The sequence below is a fragment of the Aquila chrysaetos genome, chromosome 12 (assembly GCF_900496995.4).
Source record: "Aquila chrysaetos chrysaetos chromosome 12, bAquChr1.4, whole genome shotgun sequence".
NCBI lineage: Eukaryota > Metazoa > Chordata > Aves > Accipitriformes > Accipitridae > Aquila > Aquila chrysaetos.
The window spans coordinates 1,906,164-1,926,331 of NC_044015.1; the positions used below are offsets into that span (position 1 = coordinate 1,906,164).

Here is a 20,168-nt window from a genome sequence, read left to right on the forward strand (position 1 = left end):
CCTCCCAACCTTATCTGTCAGCTCCTACACAATATTGCTCAGTGAAAGGGGTCTACCTGGAGGTTCTGTCCATGGTACACCCCAAAGAAAGAACTGAGTTTTAATAGTGTTCAAATAGTAGCTTTGATCAATAAAAAGGCAATTCACCAGCTATTGAAAAACTCTGGAACTGAATGAAACTGCAAACAAGATGAGACATCAGTAATGCATGAGGCACATACAATTACAGTGAGACAACTATGGGTCAGTAATGGAGAGACTCAACTAAAAACAAACACAAGAAGCAAGGCCTGTGGAAGCACAGAGTCCCTTACTTGAGGGGAGCTGCCAGGAGAGAAGCCTTGATTGGAGACAGGAGAGGTGGGAGACTGGTTGGCTGGGGATCCAGCATTACTGCGGTACTGCTGGAGTGAAGCCTACAGAACAACACAGAATTAAAGACCATGGGATTGATGGAAGGTTGGAAAATTATAAACTTCTGGTGTATATACAGCTCGAGGAAGCTGGGAGAAACCATCCTCTTCAGCAATTCTTGGCTATGTATGAAGACACAATTACTGTGAACAATGCCGCAAAAAGGAGAAAATTAAGATATCAGCATGGCATGGTCTTGTCTGACTGAACAGCTGAGAGCAGGGCAGGGCTGTCGTACAAGCAAAACTGTTGAAATATTTTTTCCCTGTTCTCAGTTACGCTCAATTAAAAAAATAAATCCGGTCAGCCAACGATTTAGGGAAAAGAACTCTTGAAAGCTGGGAATAACTCAAAAATAACGTAATTTATTCTTCAATTCAACTGCCATACCCACACATTCTTAACCTGTGTTTACACTACTCTGGAAACCCTTCTCTTATTACTCTGCCTAGTCTTAAATAGCCTGGGTGTGTTATCGAGATTGAAGTGTATAACCATGCAGACTGAAACCCTTCTCAAAGCTGCATTTTACCCCAGGACACGGAACAGACATTGTCTGAGAATTCACACTATGTTTTGGAGGTTTCTATTAGTTATATTTACATTGTTCTCAGTCATCTTGAGAACTCATTTTCAAAGATTTACCTTTTTTTAGTCACAAAGAACCTTAGATTTGAACAACTTAATAATCTTAACGACATTTAAATAGAATGTTGCTCTAATTAACATAAATAGTAAGTATAGCTCTTCTCATTACACTTCCTTTAGAAATTAACAGATGATTGAGGAAAACCTGCAAGCCAGTAGTTCTACGAAAAGGAGTAATTTAATCAGATAGCTTTGCAGTGTGGGAGAACACTGTACTACCAATGCTTTCTGACACTGAATTCTGTAAATCTCAAGAAAATATGTCTTAACCCTTTCTGCTATGCATTGTTACTTATGCACTTAAGCAGACATCCAAACTACAGCAAAATGAATTTCAATACTGCTTTACAAAAACTGCATAAAAGTTGTCAGTGAGACTGTAACATAGCTCAAACAGCTTTTTGATAAACTAGCTTTAAATTTAAGTTTATGTATGATTTCAGTTGCTTTAAAAGATAAGCTCAGCACCCTAAAAGTTAAGGTCATAAAGAAGTTTAGGATGAGGAAAGCAACACAGAAAGCAAAGAATGAAAATCAGAATCATCTGTACTGGTAGCTATGTATTAGAATCAAAACATTCAGACACATGTTGAGTGGGTCGATATCCTTTCCACTGCTGGATTTGTCCTTTCCTCTTCCCCTTCCAATCCTGAAAGGGAAGCAGCTTCTTTCAAGAAGCACTTATCAGCACAACTGTTAAAAATTTCATCCACAAATGAGTCCACGATCAAGTGCTAGATCAATAGAGAATGATTTCTTCTCATTCTCAAACCAATTACTGTCACTACAACACTGCCAAGAGGACACAACAGGTCAGACAACCGAGATCCTACGCAGCAGGGCAGAATGAGCAGAGAACGAGCAGTGAAATTCTTCCCTAGCTAGCCTGTAACCCTGATCTTGCTCTGCATTTTGGATTTTCATATGCAGAGACACACACAACATTTTATAACAGACCATGTTAAAACAAGCAAAAAAAGAAATCTGTCCATAAATCATTGCTATATGTATGTATACACTCCATTTCTTCCGGGCATCTGAAGGCAGCCACAGATCCAATTTTTGAAGATAATAATGTATGCTCTAAAATGCCTTAAAATGAAAGCGTTCTAAATATAAAAAGTATAGAAAATACCTGTTCTCTCCAACTTTTGGAAAATGCTTGTTAGCAGGTTTCTTTATCAAAGTTCTGTTAACTCCTCCAGTCTATAGCACACTGTATGACATACAATGTGTAGGGGGTGCATTACATTTAACAGCCTGAAAATGTATCAATGCAACGGCAGCCGCAAGGTGTGAAATAAATGCTGATATATTTAAGATGGTCTAATCAAACATGGAGTCGTAAGGGACACTATTTTATGAAAATATGTCCACCCTAAGTGCACATTAAAACCAAATTTTCCTCTATAAAACATTTAGGATAGTTTTGGTTGAATCCACATTTAAGTCTACTTCAGACTCTGCTTAAAAGTAGACTTATTACAAGGGCTCTCCAGCTTGATCTCTAACACTACACTGTACGCTACCAGGTTTTCCAAATGAAAGCTCTATCATTTTCAGCTGTGCCCGAGCTTACCGAGTTGATGTCTATTCCCATTGACGGTTGGCTCTGGCTACCCGGAGGTGACTGTGGGATGGAAGAAGGTACCGTGACGGAGAGTGGGGGGAGCTGTGTTCCTCGCTGTAAACCAGAGGTCTGCATTAAAGGAGTATTCTGAGGCAGGGTACTTGCCACCTGGGTCTGCTGCTGTTGCTGGGAAGTTGGCTGGCTAAAAAATGGATATGGGGGAAGCTGCTGCTCCAGAGACAATGCATCCATAGCCACGGCCTTAAAAAGAAGAATCAAAGTCATCCATGCTGGCAGGTAATTTCCCTTCATTTTCAAGCGCATCAAGTTTTACACCGAGAGAACTGTACTAAGTCAATCTTATCTTGCATTTAAAAAATGTTACTTAAAGGTTCAGAAACAGTCAAGAACATGTTTCAAAATACTTAATATCACCTCCAGTGTGCAATAAACAAATACTCTAAAAGCCCAGTTGACTGTCCAGGTCAGAAATTGATAACCTAGTCAGTCACAGTGTCACAATTATGAAATCAATTTAAAAAGCTAATTGAGCTTCCCTCATGAATTAGAGAAATGTCTTTCAAACCTCACAACTAACTTTGGGACAGTACTGTTACAGAAAAGTGTCTTAATAGATGCTTTTTACCACGGTTCTAGAAAGGTGAAAATAAAATCTGTCCCCTCTACAAACCTCTCCCTTTTTAAGGCTTGAATTAATGAACACATTTAAAGAAGAAAATTACAGAACAAGAGAGATGAAGTTACAGCCAGCTTCTCCCTAGGTAGAGTAAAACAATTAAACTGTGATTGAAAAATTTTAGTTCTCCAAGTAAGTCCCTACCTGAGTAATTGGTGACAAAGGGGAAAGCGTAGGAGACATTTGCTGTGACTGTGGTCGTCTTGAGTCTGCACTCAATGAGAGAGGACTGACGGCTGGCTGGCGGTGCTGCTGGGAAGGGGCTGGCGTCGTTGTCATTCCTGCCAGGAAGGAACAAACCAGCTTAAACAGGAACAGAGCAATGGTTTATTGATACTTGGAGGTAATTACCTGAACAATGAAGAATGAATGGCATAAACGGACAATCACTTAATGCAAAGTGCTGAATGTGCCTTGGCCAATCAGGCTGAAACCCGTTAGCTAATTTGCAATTAATTTTGTCAGGCTGAAGAGCATCAGGATGAGAGGAAGATCCCTGTGGTTTATCCTGGACCAAACCCAGTCACAGTTGTTCAGGTTCATACATAGATACTGACTTGAAACTGAAATAGGCAGAGCAGCTTCAGCGGTTTACAGAAGCCACAGGTATCGTTCTTGCACACCTCCCAGGCTGCACGCACTGAACCCAGGAAAAGCACATTCTGCTCTATTTGTAAGGGCTCAAACTTCAGGAAGAAGATAACAGATCATGTAAAAAGACTAATCAGAGGGCACCTGAGATATTATAAAAGGAAACACCTATTTAATGGAAAATGCAGAAGAAAAACTGGTTACACAGGAAGTACTCCATTTTTAATGGCATACCAGTGCACAGGAAGGCAGGAAATATCCTTCACACTCTAAAGAGCCATGACCTAGCAGGGGGTAGGGATAAACAATTCAAGTATGGTAATTTTGTTCAAATTCAAGACAAAAATCTGCAAGTTTTAAAACCTCTCCTATTTTCTGCCTCACCCTAGAGGAACCGAGACACCCTGGAAAGTGATTTCAGGACAATCTAGCTAGTGAGCTGTTCTTCCAGAGCTGCCAGAAAGGAGGAATTCACAAGAGCCTGCGAGCTCCTAGGCACTTGGCAAATGTTCAAGGCTTCCAGGCAGGCTGCCAGGGAGCCAGGAAGTCCGGGCTGCCAAGGAGCCAGCAGGCAAACTGGCTCAAACTGCGCAGATTCTGAAGACTGCCTGGCTTCCCCTGCAATGTTTGCAAAATCAACACCGTCTCACGGAACATGTCAGCGAACTGACAAACTCAAATGCACAAATGTGTAGTCTTAAATTGCTGGCAGTTCTTTGTAACCTGACAGGTGTTTGTTTCCCCACCTTTTCTTGGGGCTGCTGAGGGCATGCCTGTGCAATGCACAGAGCTCCTGCAAAAGGTTCAAAAGCCTTTACGTTTTGTGCTAAAGAGCTAGCAGATAAAGAGAGGCAAGAAAGGTTTGGAAAAATCAGTTTAAAAAGTACTAAACACTGACTATGCCGATGATTAAACTATGGGATAGTCTCCAAAGAGAAGCAGGAAAATCATCAATGAGTATATCTTTTAAATTTGTTATGTCTTTGATAGATCAGCACATGTTGTCAAAGCAATTACATACTTACCGGTTTGGTTTTAAACCGCTTACTTTGCTAATTATGGGTACGGCAAAAAATTTAGCAGCCCAATCTGGCCTAACTCCATGCAAGCAGTTTGTTTCTTTTTATACACACAATAGCTCTCTTTGTACAGACTCACTAAGTTCTACTTGAGTGACAGCCCATCTCCAAAACTTCGTATAGTCTCTTTTAAGAACAGAAAACTTGTTAAAGGATGCTGAAAGCTGCTGGCCGACCCTGTACTCAAACGGTTAAACTGCCTTCTTGCTTCATTCTTAAATATAACTGCTCAGTCATAACACTACATTAACCTGATTAGAATTATTTCCTTTTCCCAATAAATGAGAGGATTTTTAAGTGGGTAAGGGAATCCTGCCTAACACAGGAAATATACTTATATTTTTGGATACGATGCCTCATTTCTATTCCAACAATCAACTGACTGCAACTTTCCCTGACAATTAAAAAAATGCAATCCTCTTCACAACTATTCGAGTATGACCCAGTGAAATTATTTAAAATATAACAATCACCAGTTTAGGCTATTTGCCTATAAAGTTAAATTTAATCTTGAAATTATCAGGTGATCAGTATATTATAAACTGCCAGCATGGCAAATAAAGTTTGTTTGTGGTTCGTTTTTTTAAAATAAAATTATCAGTATTGCCAAAGTCCAAAAACCCCAACAAACACAACCCAGACTCACCATGCAGAACAGCTCAAACAGCAACAAAAACTAGACTGCTAGGAAGGCAACAATTTCAACACAAAGGCACCATAGTGAGAGCTGTGAGAAATTAAGGTGTGCACTTGGTATTACTTCCCAAAGCCCTGCTATATTATGTAGCCTGAATATTCAGGATATTTTCAAAACTTTAGCAGTCAACCTTACAAAAACTAGCACACCTTGTAAAGGCTCCACATTATTCCTGATTGCTCAAAAGAGAAAATTTGCTTCAGATGAAGCAGGCAATGTCCTCTCTCCAAAAGAATCCTCACACTGAAAAAAAAAAAACCATTCTAAAGGGACAAAAACAAAAGGCCTGCTTAAGATATTTCCATAACACAAGTGCTGCTGGGCTTAAGTACAATGAATTACAAGGGAGGCAGCTTTGGATGCTAGTCTCTCCTGCAGTCTTATACATAAACTAAACAAACAAACAAAAAAAACAACAAAACAAAAAAAAAAAAGAAAAAAAGCAGATTTGGGCACCAAGAACATGAGAAAAATGAAAGACAATTTGTAAGTCATATAACTAAATACAGCTTTCTCACTTTTTCACAGAGAAACGGCTTGATAAAACTTGTTTATAAAGAAATGTCAATCAAGAGTGAAGTGCAATTACCTCTCAGACAAAACAGTAATACTCAGCAATGCAACTTCCATAATTTAAGACAAGTGACATATTGTGGACAATCTGTAAAAACACCTCAGAGTTATGATCTTACCCTGATTGGCAGTGCTGATGCCCAAGTGAGTCAGATTGGCAGCAAGATTTCCGGTACTATTGGAGCTACTCAGGGCTGGGAATGTGGATTCCTCAGGATCTAACGGTGTTGGGAGAGGGGAAGGGAAATGGATGTTTGTCAGGTCTGGCAGGGAGCCACCTGTGTTATGCGTAGCAGGAATCAGTGTTGTAGTGTTTTCCTGGTCAGCTGATGGAAAGATGCTAAATAAGTGAGAGAGAAAAAAAAAAAGAAAACAAAAAAGACACATGTCAGTTTAAATTTCAGCCTGGACAGACCTTTATAAAATCTTTTTAAAAAAGGATCACTCATAGAGGTCACTCTCTATGCGAGAGTTCTGTCTGGTCTTGTATCTACTACAGTGTTATACCATCTAAGGGCTTTTCAGAAAACTCAAAAGCAAGAGGACATTGAATATGCGACATTCTTTCTTAAAGAGCTCAATGCTCTTTAAAAAAATAAAATTGCTCAAACTTACTTGATTCCTGGAACTTCACATGATTTAGGTCTTGATGACCCAGTCTAAAATAGAAGGAAGACACTTTTAAAGGCAAAGATACCGCTAGAGATTAATGCTTAGAATATATTTCGATTAGTGAGGTTTATTTGATTTAATACATTTCTACAGAAGAGCTATTCTTCTACACAAGAGCTCTGTGAAGCTTTTAGAAGATATTTGTCACCTTTTTTGCTATATTGGTCCAACAAGACTCAAATTTAATCAAACATGTGCATGCACACATACATATAAAGTGCCTTTCTGATCTAATGTTTAGTGATTTGTTGCTAAATACAGCATTTAATCTCTATTCTCTGCAAGCAGTTTGTTTTGATTGACCGTATTTAGAGCATTAATTTACCTAAATATGTTTAGAAAATAAAACCTATACACTTTGAAATGCGAGCTTCCTACCTTTTTAGTGTCCCAACCTTGCTTAGAGAGGGTTTTGTCTGCCTCAGAGGTGGTTTCCTCCATTCCAGGGACAGTCAGTAATAAAACTAAAAAATGAGAACAAAAGAAATCATATTGTAATATTAAGCTTCTCAGTAAGATATTTTCAGATTGGAAGTTTAACCATTTGAAATTCTTCAGTAACCTATTATCAATGAATATGAAAGTGGCCCTCTACTGTTATGAGATCAAAATTTAAAAAAACAAACACCAGAAGAAACTAGAAGTGTATTTAACTGGCAAGGAGACAGTACCAGCTCAAAAAAACCAAAAAACCAAAAAACCAATACTTTAAAAAATTTTGGCCTCCAATTTAGTCTGCTTAGATCTAAATGGAAGAGTGTAGCTTGGGACCTAGTTTTTCCTATCTTTTGCATTTTGCAAAAAGTGATGTACACCTGGTACATCTAACAGGCGGCCAACAGGACGATTCCAGTGGGGAAAAATCCAGACCACCTCCCCTGCGATAGAGAAACACTATAAAGCTGTTACTTCTCCATATTCCAAGCACATTTGTTTGTTGAAAGCAATCAACTGTTTCATCATGCTAATAGCAAGGTGACAAAGAAACATCAAAAGAAAGCCCAGTCAGAGAGATGTATCAACAGAAGCCTTTCACGCTGATGACTATAAATCTGTATTTATGCAATACAGTTTAAGATGATCATTATTTAATGTTTTACAGCTCTAGAAGTATATGGGACTGCTGCAGTACAGTGCACATGCATCTGAGTGTTGCACGTTCACCTATCTCCGGGTGGTTGTTTAAGGATTAAATTTCTCTACACAGATTTAAGAGCTTTTACTCTATTTCTTGAACTGACAGCAGGAACAAGAGCCAGCAGAGGGCACCAGAATTGTTAGTGCTGGAGGGCTGTGCTGCTCTAGCTTGTAACTAGAAATGTTACCAGAGAGTATTGCTTGTAAGCATTGCCTCTAAGGGTATATTCACTGGTGATCTCAATCCCATAAATAAAAACTAGATGAAGTCTTGCTGCTTTACGATATTGGATCACTGACCATGAAATGCCTGTGATCTCTACACTTGTCCAGAAGTTACTACAAACTGCAAACCTCTAGTACCACTGAGATCAGTCTAACCACCAGAGTCCCACAAGCCCAGATTACTTTTACCCATAGGGCAAGGTCTTAGAATCACACAATACAGGGTTCAGAAAGATGTTGTATCTTAGCTTTGTAAAATCTTTTCTGGATTTCAGTACCCAGAAGAGTAAATGTGGTCCTTTGTTCCAGTTCCTGTGTAACTGAATCTAGAGAGTGCTATGCATACATGTATTTATGGAAACAGATGAACACCAATACATGCGCATATAATCTGAAGTACAACACTTTGAATGTTACAAATATTTTCACTGTTTTTCTCTGTTTACCTCTTTTCTGCTGCATGTCCTGCGACCCTCCTGAAAAGGATTCTTGTTGAGCTGGAGTCATAGTACTCTGGTGCAAGGCAGAATCAGAATTTGTCCTGAAAGGAAGGCAAAAAAAATTTCTATTGTCAGTTTCTCTAAATAAAAGAATGCTTCATCTCAGATAAATGTAACCAACTCAGTAAAACCTGAATACTCTGCATTTAGAAAACGAAATCTATATATATTGCATATACCAGGCACAATTTCCTTGTGAAACAATCAATTCACAGAACAAATTAGTTCAAGTTTGAAGAGCAATTGTTTCAATAATGGGATTGAAAGGAATACAGGATAAATTGGTTGCCGTCGTTAGAAAATAATTTGACATGCTATGTTAAGATTATGCATGATCGAATAATGCAATTTTTAAGTTGAAAGCTGCTTATACATTCTTTAGCTATACTAGTCTTTGAAAAGAAAGCATCCCTGTTTCAGAGGGAGGGAAAATGATTGGTTCAGGACGCAAGTATGTTGTGGAGACAGGAACCTCCACGGTCAACACATCTCTCATGATGAACTGTCCTTCGCTTGGGAATGTAGGCCACCACTTAGGCAACTTGGCACCTCCAACGTCAGGAGCATGAGGGATAGGAACAGGCAACTCGGTGCTCCTTTCCACTCGAATGCTTGCGAGGGCAGACTAGCCAGTTTCTGCACAGTGAGAAATACCCAAGTCTTTTACAACTCAACAATTTTGGGGTATGCCTTGCAACATCTGGCAAGACTTACCTTTAAAAAGAACACATTAGCTGACACACCTTAATTTTAAAAGCAGGTCATCTAAAAGAATTAGCATAATAGAAGAAAAAAAAAATTACTAAGTTCAGGAAGGCATGGCAATTCAGATGACCAACTGCTGTGGGGAACAATAAAGGCCTCTGTTGCACACAAAAGTGTTGTAGTATTAGGGAACGCAGTCCAAATACTAACACACGTGCACACAATTGTGCTACTAACCTTCTCCAGCTTGTGTCTGATGGAGGCGACAGATACACAGTGCCATACGGACAGCTGTCCACGTGATTCCATCAGTTAAGGGGAAGAACACCACTTTCCCATTTAAGCAGGAGGCCTATTTGAAATGTTTTCCTAAGGAATAATTCAAATTACCCTGTCAGAACCACTAAGCTCACATGAGAAAGGCAAGCAGAGTCCCTATGGGGAACATACTGACTTTAAAAGGACTCTGAAAACAAAACATTACCTGGATTGTTGTAATGTTTGAGCAACAGGACAACCATCCTCCTTTTCCCTTTCTGAGCATCTAACTCTTCCCTGAGAAGCCGTCATCTCTCCACTCTCCCACTCACACATCCCCTTTAGCCACACCAAGCCAGTCTGATTGCGGCACATTTTAAGCCAGTCAGAAATAATAAGCTAATGCATTTTCACAAATGGCAAGAAGAAATAGGGCTTGGAAAACGCTAAACTGAAGAATCAACTCGTAATAAAAAGCACAATGAACTGCAAAGAATTATTCTGGTTTGGGTTTACTCAGTTGAGGGGAAACTCAGTTTCACCAAGACTGCCTTGCCTTTTGCATCAAAGGATCTCAATCCTTCTCAGCTTCACATGTATCATTATCCCCACTTATAGCTGAGGAAACAGAGAAAGGTAAATGCTTACTTTACAGAATAGTAGGTATTTATAGACTAGATCACAGTTCAGAAAAAGCAGATGACATTAACTGAGATGGGAAGCAACTCCGCTGACAGGTGAGGAGGGGAGGACGAAGGGAACTGTAAAAACTGAGAACTGTGATATTGTTGAAAAGGTAGGTGTTCACTGCCAGCTCACGAACCAAAGGATATTTGTCTTCCATGTTTATCCACAGAGAGAGGGCGTCGATGTGGGGAGCCAAGACGGTTTCTGTCACGATACACTCTGTCCACCAGACCATGATGCCGAGTTGTTCGGCTTGTGTCCAACCCCGATGACTGAAAAGGAGTCTGAGAGAGACACATGAAGTTATAAGCAGAAAAATACATGCACAAGCAGTCTGCCCAGAACCTATTCATATTGTATGCAAGGCTGTATTAGTCTAAGGAATGAAACTCAAAAAAGATATGGACAAGTGTAACCATGTAAATTTTTCCTCCAACAACATTTTCACTATAGCCATGGAAAGCAATTACCAAGGCTATCTCTTCCAGATAGAGATTAGAGACAAGTGGAGGCAGACCATGCTAGACCTGCCCTCTCACAAATCAGCACTGCTCTCCAACCTTTGTATCTCTAAAATACCACAAGTGAGTGTGGCAGGGAACCTACTGACAACTGCTGTTTCCATTCCCTCGGTGCGGCATGCAGCATGCATCCAGAAGGAACATGCTGACAACCAGAGCTTAAACTACAAGGGCAGGAGATGCAGGAAGAAGATGCACAGTGAGCCTAACATTCACCAGAACACGCCACGTTCTCTCAAGGCTTCCTTTCACCCCTCCTTTCAGCATAATTATTTTAAGGGGACACTGATAGAATTAAAAGAAAAGCAGTTTCCTTCCTCCTCTGTCTAGAAAACGTTACAACATCCAGTATTTTTTAATTTCCATTTCATTCAGGTTGCGAAGTGAACCTAGGTGGGTTGATTCCACCTTGAATCTTATCAGCACCGATATCTTGAGAGTGTTTACTTGTCAGCAAGTGATTTCAGAGACTGAGGACAGCACAGAAAGGACAGGGAAGATGAATTCCCAGGCTAAACTGGAAAACTTCTACATTTTCAAAAGTCCTTCCCAGTGTATACCTGCGGGGGGCAGAGGGGGAGGAGGAAGTACCGAAGAGTCAACCTCTACTCATACTTCAACAGCAATATATGGGTCTCTGGGGAAAAAAAAGCTACACAGTCTTCCACTCCTTGCCAATGTGAACAGCTTTGCTGAGTCCCTCAACACCATCTGTTTGGAAATCCAAAATTTCCTCCTCCATTCAGGTGCTGCACGTGGCAAATGCACTGTCCTGTCTGCCAAGCCATGAAACCATCTGGCTTCCACATTTAAAAAAAAAAAAAAAGAAAGAAAAAAAGATTAAAGTGTCCAGCTTTGGCTGTTTAAATTATCATTTCTAAAAAGTTTTAATTTATTTTTAAATGTTTTGTTTGTAATAACTTTTAAAAGAGTCCTTCTACTATTTTAAACTCTTTTCTGTTCAGCAAATATTAGTCTCCTCTCCCTCTATGCACACACAACCTGTGTTAATATAAATGGATGCAAAGTGGCTGTGATGTTTATTTTCTCATTTCAGGGCCAACACTTTATATGCAGCAGAATATTGCTTAAGTCAACATGGGACTAGCAAGAGAGCACAGTGACTCTTTACTGCACTCTTAGCCATTAAGATCATGGTTTTTCTTCAGTTCCTTAGCAAGTACGACTTTCTTGTATGAAAACTTAGAAATCTCAAGTCATAGCATCTCAATTTTAAGTAATTTAAATTAAAACATGTTGGTTTAATCTCTGCTGCAAACCCTAAACAACAACCTAGTTCTACCTAACTGGCACCACACAGAACTGGGAATATTCGTAATTCCGAAACAACAACAAAAGGTCTCAAACTCCTCCTTGTACTGTTGTTACATCAATTCTACCCAAAAGGCAGCAAAATTTGCAAATACATGCGTGCTTGGAAGGTCAACAGGAAAAGCAATTTCCTATGCCAGTGGTCTCAACCACAATGTTACTAAAAAAGGAGAAGCTAGTCTGAAGCATACAGAACACAGACCTTACCTGGAATTTAAAAGGAAGCCAATGCACACGAGCATACAGACAAAAAGTTGAACGCAGAAATAGTTATTTCTTAAGTTTTCTTTTTTTTTTTGGCACAACTTCCATATTAAAAACACAACAAAAATCTAATTTGAGTGCAACAGTGGCACAAGTAAACATGGACCATGCCCTGTCACAGGGCTACAATTTATAGAGCAAGGAATTTTTGGGCCATGCTGTCCTCTGGCTTTCCAGAAACAAAGATCCAAAGTGAATCCCTAACTCGCTTAGGGAAATCAGAAAAGACAACAAACACTTGAGAAAATGGGTATCACCTCCAACAGGTCTGGCTTCTCTCAGCAACCATCCCATGAAACTTACTCTGGACCAAACACCAAGCAACATGCCTTCACTAAAATCCCCATCCCTGTAGGGCATGTGATACTTAACTATAGTAAACAACTGTGATTAAGAAAAAAAAAAGAACGGATCTGAGCATCAATTTTATTTGGAAAATGAAGAACTAGAACTGTTTCACTTCCCTGAAAAACATTCAAGGATTTGAGATCAGAACCAATACTCCACAAAACATTTAAAAAAAAAAAAAAAAAAAAAAAAAAAAAAAAAAAAAAAGGGCAGCTAAATACAGACAGGAAGGAAAGAGCTCGGTGCTCTAAAGCAACAGTGTCCCTTTAAGATTTATCAAGACATTGACTTAAGAAATAAAAGCGAGCAAGGTGGATGAGGGGGAAAGAGAGGAGCAGTACCTACTGACAGCTTACATTTCAGTGCCTCCTGGTGACAAGCAGCATTTGGGTAATCATTCTGCCCTTCCCGATGGGAGTTTAACATGCAGGCTAAGTGCGCATGCTCAAAGATTGCTTAAATCACAGGCCAAGACAGTGCCAAATAAACCACCGTCTGCATCAAATTAATCCCCCATAAATCATAAGTAATCACACGACAGACCATAGCAAGTCCAGGGAGTCTGTACAGGAATTATTATGCATGTTCCAAACTGGGATGCATGGCAAAACCTGTATTTATGTGACAGACCATAACTCCTTTGGAGCTGGGACGGTGAATCAAATAAATACTGTGCATACCAGAAAAAGTGTAACATGTGCTAAAATACGTATCTACCTGGGCAAACAGTACACCAGTCCTAAATACGTATTTGCACAAACCTAAATACTTGTTTACCAAAGAGACAGGAACTGCTCCAAAGGCTTCTGCCAGAGCTCCGTTGTGCTGTAAATGCAAAGAACCAAGATTCTCAGACACTAACGCTCTCACCAGAGGCAACCAGACAGGCTTCACCCGATTGGCACATCGTACAAGTATCTTTTGGCAATTTCATCGTATTTTAGCTTAAAATTGAAAAACCTGGAAAGCATTCATCATTGATACAAATATATGGTTTTATTTTGTTGCTTGTCACCATATTGTTACCTGTAAAAGTATCAACTTTGGGTGTGGGGGTGTGTGTGTTAAAAAAATATATAAAAACCTGGAGTTTAAGAACAATTTGTTTCCATATCCTCCTTCAGTCATTCATAAATTTTTAAATATTCACTTTCAAGCACTCTGTTAATTTCAGGACTAGAACAGTCTTATGTAATAACCATCAGTAATGGCTATCAAGCACAAAAATACTGAAATACTATTGCTTAAAAAGAACAGTAACTATGAACCTCCTTAACAAGAAAGTAAAGACAAAAATCTTGAAGAGGCCAGATGCTTGTGGAGTGATACTAAGGACTTCATAACGTTACAAACCTCTGCACTGTATACCCTAAAGGCAACTAGATTAAAATAGACATTTGCTTCTCCTCTTGCACAAGATTCAAGCTTTCAACCTCCACAAATTCAGCTGTCTACACCTACTTCAAAAGGCATAGTTAGGGGACGTCATCAATAGTTTCTCCATATTTATTAAGTCAGCCTTCATCAGAAAACCACAAACTGCAAAATTTAATTCTTACCACATCCTTGTGAGATGAAAATGTAAATGTTACTACTGAAAAAAGGAAAACCAACGCAGAAATTGTAATTATTTTGAGCACCCTAAATCAACTAGCTATAGAAATCAGGAGTCCCAAAAGTATCCATCACCTAATCCTATCCACTGTACAGTATCTTCTGACCAAACATGCTTACTAACAGCAAAATATTCATATAATCACTGATCTTCTGTTTATAGTGCATTACCTCTGGAGTCACAAGAGCAGGGGAAAAAAAACCCAAACCAGTACATCCCTACATTTACTTTTCAGCCAGCCCAAAGAAAAGTGACTATTCTGATCCTGGTTTGTGTTCCATTCCCCCTTCTCCTCTCCTAAAATCCACGCATTACTCCTGTGGAACATGCACACCACCATGGGGTACCTTCTTCCACACCCCCATCTCCCAGCACTTTCGACATCCCCTTGCCTTATTTGCTTCCACTTTTGCTTTGAGTCTACAGTATCTTAGCAGAAGCTTTCATTATGAATTTGGTACTGAAAAAAAAAAAAACCAAAGCACCAAAACACCCAAACACCACCACCATGTACATTCACTGACAAAGAAACTGCATCGCCTCTGCATATTCTTGACACAAAAGCATCACAACCAGGGACAGGAGAACTAATATCTAACACTAGATATATACAATACAAAAGTATCCACACATCCCATACACAACTATACTCCACTCCAAAAGAGCAAAAATTTTTAAAACAGGGTGATCTGCTGAGGCCACGATGCTATGTTCTGAACCAGCAGCTAGTTCATGGTCTCCTGTGAGTTAAAAATAGCATCCAGGCACAGCATTAATCAAAAAAAAAAAGAAAGAAACACCCTATTAAACTCACCTGGAAGGGGAGATCCATGGCACTGTTTCCAATCTGATTCACATTTGGCAGTGACCCGCCGTAGTACTGGCCACGACTCTGTCCCAGTTGCAAATATTGGGTTTTCTGCAGCTGTAACTAAAAGAAGAGGAGGAGGAAAATGTAAGGGCAACTTATTTATTTTTCAACTGTTTTAACCGACTCAACTTGACGCCAGGTCCGTTATCACTGAGAATGGATACCATCTATAAACAGCATGAATCTGACTTCTGCGAGTGACTGTCAACCTTCTCCACAAAGCACGCTTGGCCAACTGCCATGTTAGGTCTTGTGTGATAGTGTAAAGTGAGGGAAGAAAAAAATCAACTTCATAGTCACTGATCGTATTCAATTTCCAACAAATTACCACCACGTGAAACCACATGGTTCTTATGTCACCTGCTATTCTGAAAACCGTGACGTAAAAAAACCATGTCAGTCTGATCATGACTCCAGTATCAAAATTAACCAGCTGTTCATGTGTGTGAGATAAAAATAAGAAAGTCATCTTAATTTAGTATATTGAGGATACTGTTTAACCAAACATTCAACCTTTTAGCAATCTAGGTAACAGAGATGTTATAGCAAGTTGTAGCTTTCCACCATTAAATAAGTGTTCTAGTTTCTTGCGCCAGGAAAAGCCCTGTAGAAAGGGCAGAGACAGGCTTTTAAAGAAAACCCAACCAAAGAAAAAGACCAGCAAAGAATTCCTTCCTGAACAGGTAAACATGAAAATAAATGTGACAGTCTGCAAAGTTTCAGTAAATACGAGATAACATTCTTCAGTTCTGAATGACACCTCTCTACTAAAATATTCTAGTATGCTTTCCCATAGCTGTATACATTTCTGGTGTACAAAACAGTGTGTAAGAGAAAGTTTCTTTTCTACTCAAATGTCAACTTATTTTCATTGTCACTTCTGTCAGAAAACTATACTGTCTCAACAACTCATTAGTAAGAGCTACCTTTCTCAATTTTTTAGTTTAGTAGTACCAATATTAAAAATAATTTCTCATTCAATTCTGTAATGTTCCTACTCAACACCTCTAGATTTAATAGCACGCTGCCATCGAAGCCCTGTTTTACACTGATAAAGCAGAATTTGCAATCACCTGAACACAACAATCCTGCTCCCAGGGATGCATCTTCCAACGACTCAAGAAACTACAACTAAGGTAGCAAAGAAATGAGCTTACGTAAGTAGCATCCCCTCCCACTGTGGAGGAGTACATATTTTATAATGTATGTTGCTCCTCACTAGATTTCAACTGGCTGTTTTTGCACTCTGAAATGCAAGAACATTCCTAGATTGGTAGCAAAGAATTGTTTAAAGACTAAATGTTCAGATTTTGGACTACATGCAGGTTGGTTGCTAAGGTACTGTAGTGTGTACATAACAAATCTGGTTTAGTTTCATTCAAATAGATCCGAAAGCCTTCGCCTTGCAATGCCAGAGTTTTGCAGAGCAAAGTTTGGAAAAGTACTAGAAAAAGCAGCATCCCCCAAACTGGATGTTTACACAGTTTTTTTTCTTTACACTTCCTTCAAGCAAAGGAAACGGCAGGATGGAAAGGAGTGGCCCTGCCTTTACAACTTTACCACAAAGGCCCTGAGGTTGAGAGAAGGTGTTTCTAGCAAAGCAAAGGAAGAGCTAGCACTTTCTGTGTTGACAACGCGATCTGTGCAGAGTCCTCTGATAAAACAGTAATAACCTGAGCAGGGATGCTGAGCGGTGTTGACAGTGAAGATACCACACTGCACACTGATAGCACCAAGATAGGACAGAGAGAAAAGGGACCAGTTTGCTCATATCACACCGACACTTAGGGGTATATATATTAAAATAGTCCCTGAACAGAGGAGGAGAAAACAAGATCACCCCAAGGAAAACAGTACATGTATTCTTACGACTTTAAAACTATCCCTAGGAAAGTAACTCAAATACCATTTATTCACAGAATCTCCCCTAGAAGCCACCAATTTCCAAATACATAGACAGCCAAAATTGTTACGGTTTAGCTGAGGGACCGAATTAATCCAAAACTTATGAGACGGCTCTTAGAGATGAAACCTCTCTATGGAACGGGCACTCTCAAAAGCCTCAACTATTCAGGCAGGATACCAGTCACAAAGTGGCTGATGTTTTTTTTTCTTAACAAAAGGGCAGATAAATCCCCTCAGCCCAAAGATTTATAAAATATTCAGTGTGCCCTATCAAATCGTTCAAAAAGACCCCATCTAAAAAGCAGGAAAGCCCCCCCCCCCCCTTTTCTTTTGACATGCAATTACAATCCAGTGCGCTCTAAGCAATAAATGAAATTAGAGAAATGCTCTGCACTGGTATCACTTAATGAGTCACAGCCCCTCTAACTCATAGCTGCAGATCACTAAAAGCACAATATCAGAACTAGCTGTGCTTTTTGCCTGGCCCATACATATGTTTTTGTTGTTAAAAAAAGGCTTGCTTGGGATTTGTGCCAAACACTGAAGTAACTATTTCAACAGGTGTGGGTTTCTTTTAAAGAACCTATACTATAAGGCACCCAGGGAGGGGGGGGTTGCTTTATGATTTTTAATGTTCTGGCTTTCCCCAGTATATACCTACCTCAAAGCATAATGTAACAGGGAGGTCATGACCATTTGTCTTTCCACTGCAGTTAAACTTCGAAATGAGGAAACACAAGAGGTAGAGAACTAAAGCAGTTCTCAAAAATGAGCTTGTTAAACGGCTTTGCTGTAACATTAATTTTAGTAACACTACCTTCAATAAACACGTTTGGAGATCTGTGCCAAAAATAAGAAAACTGATTGCTTGTTATTGCTATCGTATATCATTACACCAGCGTGTAGATCTGTATTTGTTCCTCTCTTCAGCCTCCTGCCTTTTAACAGCGAGTGGCCCCCAGACTACACGGTTTATTGGAGACTATCAACAACTGCCACTTGCAATCTATGAAGATCAAGTGTAAGCAGAGCAGACCAGTTTGCTGAGTGCCTCACATCTCCAGCTTTTTAGCTGGTAAGAAAGCATTTTTAAATACAGTGACGTTAGACCATACTGTCATGCCAACAGATCTCAAGCAAAATCAGTTCAAGTTTTTCAAAGCAGGGGACCAGCAAAAACCCCTGCAAATTTCACTGTTATGCTTTGAGATAACTCTGGAATTTTGAGTCTTACTAAGGGGACCTGCGCATAAAGAAAAGTAGCACTGAAAATGAAAACAGACATCGGTTGCGACTAAAACGAACACTTCCTCGTTTTTCTGTACAACTACCTTGTGAGGTGAATTAAGTATATTGCACAATTTGGGGTTTGGGGATTAGGTTTGAAGGCGGGATTGTGGGGTTTTATTTTAAAAGAAAAAAAAAAAGCCTTTTCTTAATAGAAAAATTCAGATTACTCTTAAAATGTTAACAAGTCTCATGACAACTCTAGCTTTATCTCCTGGGGTTAGATTCAATTAGTGGCAACTTGCTTTCTATATGAATTTAGATAGTGAAGTACAATAATGAATTACTTAGTGTTCACCAGATATATTAATTTCTTGAACCACGAGAACTTAGTGACTCTACATTACAGCTTTTCCACTTATGTTATGTGGCCAAGATAATAGCTCCTTGACAGTTGAAAATATTGCTAAATATTCCAGTTCTTTCCTGAGAAAGCTTTTGGTAAGGAAAAAGCTTTTGCTTGTTAAACCATTTTATTTCTGCTTGGCATTCTTGTTCAGAAGAAATGTTTCCCAAACCACAGATCCTAACTGAATCTGTAATATTCCCTCCACCAGCATTTCTCTTATGCTACTCAAAGAAAAAAATGAAGACTTTAAGTTAAAATCCAATCTAATTGTTAAAAACCAAATACCTCTGCATAAGCAGAATAGCTGAAAATGCTCCCCAAATAAAAGGTTGACACACTGTTGATTCACCAGATTTTAAGTTATATTAAAACCAGTAAATTTCTGCAAAGGTGCAAGAGTAACAATCTGTGAGGCAGTAGCAGCATCTTTACAGCAAACAGGAAAGGAATTGTTACCTTTCCCTGTAGTAATTAGGAATTTGCAAGCAATTACATTCTTAACTCAGCTAACAGTCAAGTAACGTGACATGATCTTACTCTGGTTAATGGAACTGGACACACACAACTCTGGTAAGAAATCAAAAATATTAGATTTAACACAATTACTGACTTGCTATCAATGGAACATTCTTCCAGATACTAGCTTTTATGTGAACCCATTTATAGGCACTACCTCAATTTTTCCATTTAGATTGGGTTAAAGTTTGCTGGATATACAGCTGTGTTTGTAGGGAGTGATGCAAGTTATACAATAAAAAAAAAGAAGAGGGAAACATATCCCTAAAAGCATATCCAGTTTTCCTACAGACTTTCTAAGTGTCCAAAATATGCAGATGCGAATCAAAGGAAGCATTTATTAAAATTCAACACTTCGACTTCTCTAAATTCTTCCCCCCAAAATTCTGGGCAAATTACAAACTTATGGACAGAACTTAACTGTAATCAAAGGGCAAATCTGACACTGGAATTGAGTCAATCAAAATCCACTATAACTGTTTATTTTAAAATGCCCTATTTCATACGTAAAAATTTGATTCCCATAACTGTAATAAAAGGGTGGAGTGTCCGTTTGATAAAAAAAACCCTAAGATATCTGATGAATACAGGAAGTAAGATTTCATGATAACTGTTCTTTTGCTGGCTTGCAGTTTCCACACCAAGCTTTCTTATAAATTTTAGCTTTTCACTTTAGAAAGCTTTCTCTTTAGCATGTTGAGGCTAAT

General features: G+C 39.1%; 1 protein-coding gene across 8 annotated transcripts in view; it reads right to left on the bottom strand.

The window, feature by feature from the left end:
- Positions 1–20,168, bottom strand: part of CRTC1 (CREB regulated transcription coactivator 1) — a 53,211-nt gene that overhangs the window by 17,338 nt on the left and 15,705 nt on the right. For 4 of the 8 annotated variants that reach the window (XM_030034065.2, XM_030034060.2, XM_030034059.2 and 1 more), the window contains exons 2-12: positions 15,348–15,464; positions 13,696–13,743; positions 10,600–10,737; positions 9,746–9,807; positions 8,750–8,844; positions 7,320–7,405; positions 6,885–6,928; positions 6,389–6,609; positions 3,474–3,610; positions 2,642–2,893; positions 315–416 (exon numbers count right to left, since the gene is read on the bottom strand). In XM_030034065.2, coding sequence (XP_029889925.1) covers positions 315–416; positions 2,642–2,893; positions 3,474–3,610; positions 6,389–6,609; positions 6,885–6,928; positions 7,320–7,405; positions 8,750–8,844; positions 9,746–9,807; positions 10,600–10,737; positions 13,696–13,743; positions 15,348–15,464 — 1,302 coding nt within the window. The remainder of the gene's footprint in view (positions 1–314; positions 417–2,641; positions 2,894–3,473; positions 3,611–6,388; positions 6,610–6,884; positions 6,929–7,319; positions 7,406–8,749; positions 8,845–9,745; positions 9,808–10,599; positions 10,738–13,695; positions 13,744–15,347; positions 15,465–20,168) is intronic. The other 4 variants (XM_030034063.2, XM_030034058.2, XM_030034061.2 and 1 more) reach the window with 3 other exon arrangements.